Source organism: Caretta caretta, chromosome 3 (genome assembly GCF_965140235.1).
Source record: "Caretta caretta isolate rCarCar2 chromosome 3, rCarCar1.hap1, whole genome shotgun sequence".
NCBI classification, from domain to species: domain Eukaryota; kingdom Metazoa; phylum Chordata; order Testudines; family Cheloniidae; genus Caretta; species Caretta caretta.
Genome location: NC_134208.1, coordinates 66,239,389 through 66,247,846, shown reverse-complemented (window position 1 = coordinate 66,247,846; position 8,458 = coordinate 66,239,389). Strand labels below are relative to the sequence as shown.

Below are 8,458 nucleotides of genomic sequence, written 5' to 3'. Positions count from 1 at the left end.
GCACTGGGCAGCACAGTATGGGGAGGAGGTGAGCAGCCCTCAGTGGTGAAAGAACAGGTTAAGGGCTATTCAGAAAACCTGGACATGCACAAGTCCATGGGGCCGGATGAAATGCATCCGAGGGTGCTGAGGGAATTGCTTGATGTTATTGCAGAACCATAGGTCATTATCTTTGAAAACTCGTGGCAATCGGGAGGTCCCAGACAATTGGAAAAAAGCAAATATAATGCCCATCTTTAAAAAAAGGAGTCTGGGGGACTACAGACTCACCTCAGTCCCCTGAAAAATCATGGAGCAGGTCCTCAAGGAATCCATTTTGAAGCACTTGGAGAAGAAGGTGATCAAGATCAGTCAACATGGATTCACCAAGGGCACCATGCCTGACCAACCTGATTGTCTTTTATGATGAGATAACTAGCTCTGTGGATGTGGGGAAAGCAGTGGACGTGATATACCTTGACTTTAGCAAAGCTTTTCATACGGTCTCCCACAGTATTCTTGCCAGCAAGTTAAAAAAGTACGGATTGGATGAATGGACTATAAGGTGGATAGAAAGCTGGCTAGATCGTCAGGCTCCACGGGTAGTAATCAACCACTTGATGTCTAGTTGGCAGCCGGTATCAAGCAGAGTGCCCCAGGGTTCGGTCCTTGGGCCGGTTTTGCTCAACATCTTAATTATCTGGATGATGGGATGGATTGCACCCTCAGCAAGTTCACGGATGACACTAAGCTAGGGAGAGAGGTAGATACGCTGGAGGGTAGGGATAGGGTCCAGAGTGACCTAGACAAATCTGAGGTTCAACAAGGACAAATGCAGCGTCCTGCACTTAGGACAGAAGAATCCCATTCACCGCTATAGGCTGGGGACCGACTGGCTAAGCAGCAGTTCTGCAGAAAAGGATCTGGGGATTACAATGGATGAGAAGCTGGATATGAGTCAACAGTGTGCCCTTGTTGCCAAGAAGGCTAAGGCATGTTGGGCTTCATTAGTAGGAGCATCGACAGCAGATCGAGGGAAGGGATTATTCCCTTCTATTTGGCTCTGGTAAGGCCACATCTGGAGTATTAAGTCCAGTTTTGGGACCCCCACTACAGAAAGGATGTGGACAAATTGGAGAGAGTCCAGCGGAGGGCAATAAAAATGATTAGGGGGCTGGGCACATGACTTATGAAGGGAGGCTGAGGGAACTGGGCTTATTTAGGCTGCAGAAGAGAAGACTGAGGGGGGGATTTGATACCAGCCTTCAACTACCTGAAGGGGGGTTCCAAAGAGGATGGAGCTCAGCTGTTCTCAGTGGTGGCAGATGACAGAACAAGAAGCAATATGGTCTCAAGTTGCAGTGTGGGAGGTCTAGGTTGGATATTAGGAAAAAGTATTTCACTAGGAGGGTGGTGAAGTACTGGAATGGATTACCTAGGGAGGTGGTGGAATTTCCATCCTTAGAGGTTTTTAAGGCCTGGCTTGACAAAGCCCTGGCTGGGATGATTTATTTGGGGTTGGTCCTGCTTTGAGTAGGGGGTTGGACTAGATGATCCCCGAGGTCTCTTCCAACCCTAATCTTCTATGGTTTTATGATTCTATTAGAGATTAGGCTTCTGCAACATAGAGGAAAGTAATAAGAGGCAAGAACCTTTGGGCTCTAAAATAAGCTTGGATTATAACAGTGAGCTAACATTTAAAATACTGTGAAAGGAAACGTAAATGCATTTTGATGGGAAATCCTTTGTTTGTTTATACAACACTTAGTAAAGTTGACACTACTTCATTACAAATAACAAATACCTCAAATTTTAGATGGCAAAACTGTTCGAAGAACTGAGAGAGGCTAAAGAGAGGCAAAGTCCTGAGATGAAACACTTCTTGTGTCTAGAAAGGAAAATCAAGTATATGGAGATCAGACATGCACAAAGAGAACAAGAACTTCAGCAGGTAAAATAGAGCATCTCTGTACTTGTCTCCTATGTATTTTGACAGCATTTGTACAAATTATTGCAGACCATACTGCAGGGATCAAATACATTTTGACCGATGACCAAAGTCGTCGTCCTTTTTTGTGCCCACTGGTGCATAAAAAATGTGCATGCAATCTTGGACCCAGTTATTTACAGGGGCAATTAAAGTAACTTGTACATTGGATCTCAAATGAGATACTTAGAAATCCAAAGTGACAGCAGTTGTAGGTGCCAAATTGCCATATATGGGCACAAACAGGAACACTAGGTTTAGAAAATGAGGACCGGTGTGTTTATAAACTAGGCTGGACTTAATATTGACTGAGTTGTCTGAGATCCCAAATAGAGCTCAACATAAGATGTTTGCTCAATTTCTAAACATTACACAAACAGAAAAAACTTGCAAAATATTTCTCATATGCTCCTTGCACTTTCACAAAAAATGCCCATAGACTTTCTTTACTATCTTTATCCCAAATCCACAAAAAGCTAATTAAAAATATTAGACAATTGTATAATCCAATGGTTGTTTGGTGAGTTGGATCTTTTTTCTTCTTATAGTGTTTCTTTTCTTTTACTCTACAAACAAAAAAAATTCTCGCAATAAATATTGAGTCAGATTGTTTATTTCAATTGAGTTACACCAAAAAAGAATTTGGCCCTGTGGCCCAGATAGCAAGGCAGTAAGGAACTGCCAATGAAGTCAAAGCATAAACCCTTCCAGACCACTTGTACCTGAATTAAGGTTTCTTTTTAAAACCTAACATACAGCCATATATAATTTCAACTAGGTAAAATAATTTCTCAGTGATTCCTGTACCTCATTTTATAGGAGGATCTAGCCTCTGTGTTCTTAGTAATCTTTATAAGGATCATTTTATATCTAAAGAATTACTTCTACTTTATTCTGTATAGGTTCTTTTATTTCCCTCATCACTTTCGCATCTTAGTGCTGTTCAGTAGTGCATTAAGCAGTGTGATTAGTATCTGTCACATGTGGTTCATTCTTTCTCTCATGCTCTCCTAGGAAGAGGATTATATGTGCAATTAAGTGGTTTCGTTTGGGGAATATTTTTTTGGTAAATGGAGATGGCAAAGTTGAAGTGTACCTTGAACTTGGAGAAGAAGGTGGTGAGGTTTATAATGGGTTCTAGTTCCTCTGGACATTGTTCCATAGTCTTGGACTGGCCCCCAAGCTGCAAGCCCTGTCTGCTGCAAGCTTTACCTTGATGGTAGGAAGTCCCGTTGTGCCAGAGAGAGGGTGGAACTGTCCACTTAGATTCTTTTAAAGAAGAAAGTTATTCTATCAAATGTATAAGACCTGATGGTGGAGCAATTTATTTCTTCATTAGCATCAATGAATGCCCTATTTCTATTCCTGGGCTGTCAGTTTTTAGAAGTCAAAGCAGCAAGTTAACATAACACATTTGTTTTCTTCTTCCTCTTTCTCATGCCCCCACCCACTCACCTCTACAACCTCAGGTACTGAGTAACTTCCTTTTTTTTTCAACTCTAGAAAGTTCCTTAATTCAGATACAAGTGGGCAGGTGTGATTTATGCTTTGACTTGATTGGCAGTTCCTTACTGCCTTGCTGTCTGGACCATAGGGCCAGATTCTTTATTGGTGTAACACCATTGAAATAAACAATCTGACCCAATATTTACAGTGAGGATTTTTTTGTACAGTAAAAGAGGAGCAATGCTATAAGAAACACCAATCACTGTTAAGTAATTTTCCTTTTGACGAGTTGTTGTGGGGTTTATTTTGTGTCTGTTTTTTGCTTATTTCCCAACTTGCAAATTTAATCATCTGCAATGGGACTCCTAGCAATCAGTAAAAATAAATGCATAAACTAAAAAAGGGACATTCTAATGTATTGAATGTTAAGAAGCATCAGAGTCCATGACTAGGGCTCTTAGAGTATGTCTATATGATAAGCATCAGATGCTCACAACAAGAAGTCTGAGTCTGGGTCTACAGATTGGGCTCACGCTACAGCGCTAAAAATGCTGTGCATCTTTGTGTTTCTGAAACCCAGCCCCCATTCCTGGCCTTCAGAACCTGAGGAGTCTGAACTTCTTACCGTAGTATGAGCCCCATGAGCCTGAATCTGTAGATCTGGGCTCTGAGACTCATTGCCGTGGGCGGCTGCTTACCATGTAGATTTACCCTTCAGCACTACGGTAATACACATGAATAATAAAAATGACTGGCAATTTATATCTTGTTAATATAGAGGATTGAAATTATGTCTTTGCTTTATACAGCACATTCCAAAATTAAAATACTCTGTCTGGAATAGCCATTACATTTTCAGAATGGCATATGGATTTTTATTTCCTTTGACACTAACATGCTTAAATTAGCTTGTTGGAATTTGGTGAGGTTAGGAGTGAAAACTCATTCAGACCCATATCCGCAACAGCCTCAGGGCAATGTCACTATAGGCTATTTTTGGTGCATTTATAGAGTTCGTTACACAGTTTTTAAACGTATAGCAATAGCACGGGGCCTGATATATTCAAAAGTGTTAAATATTTGTCATAAAGTCTTAAGTGCTCAAACTTTTAATTGGGAGCTTTGGAACAAATAAACTAATCTCTTGTGAGGCTTCTTTAATTTGAACTGGGTATTAACCTCCCTTCCTTTCCCCACTAATGTCTAAAGGAATTTATTGCTACTATCAAAAGGACATTTTCCAGTGTTCAGAACAAATATTTCCATATAATAATTAGCAGTGGGCTTTGGGATTTAACATCAGAAACTTAATTAAAAATACAATAGTCTGTATTTTTGCAAAGAGACTGTCTGAACTAAGGGACAGTGTTCAGTGAACTGATGACTGGAAATCAATATACTTCTTGTTAACCAACTTCTCATTTACAGATAGTGCAGCAAACACGACATGTTGCTGACGTGCAGCAAACCCAGGAAGTTGAGAAGTGGAAAAAACTTGCCCAACTAAAGAATCAAGAGCTGGAGAAGTTTCAAGTGGAATTAGATTCAATATTAGATGTTTTACGGGAATTGCAGAAACAAGGGGTTGTTATTCCAGTACCTGTTTCAGGTGGATTAAGTTTACCAGAAAGATATTGGAAGACGTGACTGGGTAAGAACTGATCAGAGAAATAGAATTTTAACCTAGACAGCTGTGAATATAAAGCAATCACTGGTGTAATCCTTGCAAGTTCAGATACTTTCCATAAATTCATCTGAAATTCGCTTGTCTAAAGGCAGGTTTTTACTGAACAATTGATTGATCATATTGTGTCTCATAATTTCTTAATAATAAATTTGTATGTGAAATAATCCTGAACAAAAAATTAGGAATTTTGAGCCAGATGATTTTTTCCCCCATAAACTGAATTGTTGTGAAGAAATCTGCATTTCGTATTCTTCCAACAGCCTGTGGAAAATTACTGAATATTTTTGACAGAAGATGTACAGGTCTGTTTCATATAGCATAACTGATGGCTCAGTTGTATTCCCCTGTGTCAGATCTTCTATGAAAATCTTGAATAACATGGTCTATTTTATACAGAAATTGCTAACCCAGTAATATCAACCTTATTTATAATTAGAGCACAAAATCCTGTTTCTATCTTTCCAACACTTCTCTCTTCTCATCTTTTCACTCAGTACTCTTTTCTTTCTTCCCTCCCCTTTTTGGCCCCTAAACTTCTCCAAATGTGTGGAGGACTAGGGCAGATTGTTTCTATGACAATAATGACCCCAGACTTAAGTCTGGTCTACAGTTAAAATTTAGAAGGACGCAGGGGGTGTGGAAAAAATTAACCCCCGAGTGCCATAGTTATGAGACAACCTAATCACTGGTCTAGATGCAGCTAGGTCGATAGAAGAATTCTTTGGTCAACCTAGCTACTGCAGCTAGGAGAGGAGCATTACCTACATCAACAGAAAAACTCCTTCTTTTGGCATAGGAAGTGTCTTTGCTATGGCGTAGCTGCAGCAGTGCCACTGTATAGACATAACGTTAGAAAACCATTTTCTTTCAGTTTTGAGATATTTCTTACAAAACCATGCCATTCATGCTAATGCTCTATTTAGCATAATTGGTGGTATTTGCTGACTGAATGATGCTAAGAGTTAAGTCAAAGCTGAAATAACTTAGTGTATGGGTCTAGAGCAGCACATATATAGCTATAGATGATTGGCTTTTTGGAGGAACCATAAAAGAAGATATGTTTTCATAAGTAAATTATGTGGCCACACGAGTGAGTGTGCAAGATTTAAATAAAAAGTAGTTATATACCAATTTGTATCTCGTAAGTTCCTGTTAAAATGCACTTGAGTGCCCATAATTGATTTGCAGTGCAATATTTGTTTATAGTTATGCTATATATTTTATACATACATGTAAAAATACACACACTGTATGTAAGGGCTAGCCTGCATGAACGTTAGACCACAGCAGGCTGGGGCGTGAAGCTCCTGGGCACTAGCCTGTCATGGTCTGACTATTCATGTTGTCCCAGCTGGTGTATTAACAGTTCATTAGAATGCTTTGATCTGGTCCTTTTTGAAATGCGACTAGCTCAAAGCCCTCTAACAGACTGCTAACATGTAGAGCAGGGTCCACAAGAACAGTGTGGGGTATATTCACACCCCAGTTGGCTGCAGTGTAATTGTTCATGTAGACATTCCCTAAGTGTTTGTACATGATGTCTGTTTGTAAAACGAATGATAAGGTTGGGATTAATGCAATAATTATTTTGGTTATCTCATTCAGATGTTTTCCAAAACTCCATAAAAGTTTAATTTTCATTAAAAAGGATGATTTTGTCCAAGAATAAACTGGAAGCATTAATATATAGTCATAAATTATGTAAATAGGACGATAAATATTTGTATATAAAATGTCAATCATTAGTAAATATGTTGTATTTTCATCATGTACCAGCTCTTGTGATTTATTTGCAAATAAAAAAGTGTGTAAAAAAAAAAAAAAAAAAACAAAAAAAAAACCCCATCATTTCTTCTTCGAGTAGTGTCCCTATGTGCTCCATTGTAGGTGTGCTTGCATGCCTGCACTACTGATTGGAGAACTTCAGTAGCAGTGCCCGTTAGGCCCACACATGCACTCTCTCTCCTCATGCTGTGTCACAAGGCTAGTCAACGTGCCCCCTCAGTTCCTTCTCAACCACCTTTGGCGAGAGACAGAGCCATTAGCAGTCCATTAAGACTATTGTTCTCTTGTTTTACATACTTATAGTTAGCCTCCTAGTTATAGTATTAGTTGTAGGGTTTCTTCGTCTTCTTTCTTATTTTACCCTTTAAGAAAAAGAGATTTTATATTCTTCCTGCTTTTTTTTTTCCCCTCAAAGGGGTATGCCCAATTTGCCAGGTTTCAAGAAGTGCCACACCTGTAAAGAGGCATTGCAGGTAAACATTCTCAGTGCATTTGCTGCCTCGGGGAAGGCCACATATAGCAGAAGTGTGGTCTTTGCCAACAACTCTGGCCAAGATTCCATAAAGACAGAGAGCTCTGTCAGAAGAGGCCCCAATCTGGCCCCAGTTGCCTGGTAGATATGAGTCTTCACAGCCTTCTACATCTAAGGGATGTGGGTTGAAGAAACAGGCTGCAGACCCCTCTCATAGATCACCTAAAAGGAGACTGGGAAGTCCCCCTAGTGAATCCTGAGATAGCCGTAAGTGATCACCATCTTGCTCGGTATCTCGCTGGCTCCGAGACCATCTCAGTCTGACAACCATGCCTCACGAAGACCAACGGATACTGGTACCACTGACAGGCTCGCAGACCCGATGGGCATGGGCGCAGAGTCATTGGTACCGAAGGACAAGTGTAAACACTCTAAAAAGTCCATGCAAGTCCACTTCATCAGTGACAGCTCGCCTGGTACCTGAAAGACAGGTGTAGACCAAGGCCTCCGTGTCTCCCCCCTGCCACCCGCCAACCTTGGCACCACCACTGACCCTGCGACAATTGGTACCAGTGGAATCCTGCCATTCCAGAGACCTCTGCATGCTGGGTGCACCCAAGTTCCCACCTCTCAGTACCGAGACCTCTGCACTGAGCTTCTACCAGTCACGGGAAGTATTCCCACTGCCATGCCATGCTATGCCCCTTCCCTCTGCCCTCTAGCGAGGGTTCAGACAGTGAGCCAGAAGAGGTGGCATCACAATATTCCTCCCAAGCTCCATATGGTGCTCACTACCAACGGAGCCTAAGGATATACCCACAGATGGCCCCTCCACCACCATCGACTTGGTACGGCCACCATAGGTGCCACTACCATTCTCTCTGCCATCCCAGTGGCCATATTGGGATCCTTGTGTGGGGCACCGACAGCATGCCTCTCAAGCTTCAAGCCTCACTCAAGAACCTTCCAAGCACACCCCCTCAGCCACAGCATCCAGGATTTTGGAACTGCCTCAAGAGATAGAGGAACAGGAAGCTGGTACTGAGGAGGAAATGACATCGAGGATCATATCCTCCTCTTCTCCGGACAAAGCCATCATGCC

At 41.3% G+C, this 8,458-nt stretch overlaps 1 protein-coding gene across 6 annotated transcripts in view; it reads left to right on the top strand.

The window, feature by feature from the left end:
- The window catches only part of CEP162 (centrosomal protein 162), an 80,636-nt gene extending 73,593 nt beyond the window's left edge, over nt 1-7,043 (top strand). For 3 of the 6 annotated variants that reach the window (XM_048845103.2, XM_048845101.2, XM_075126562.1), the window contains 2 exons: nt 1,796-1,930; nt 4,841-7,042. In XM_048845103.2, the coding sequence (XP_048701060.2) occupies nt 1,796-1,930; nt 4,841-5,059 (354 nt within the window). In that variant the 3' untranslated portion in view covers nt 5,060-7,042. Of the gene's footprint in view, nt 1-1,795; nt 1,931-4,840 lie in introns of all 6 variants that reach the window. The other 3 variants (XR_007355912.2, XR_012667604.1, XM_048845104.2) reach the window with 2 other exon arrangements.
- The last annotated feature ends 1,415 nt before the right edge of the window (nt 7,044-8,458 follow it).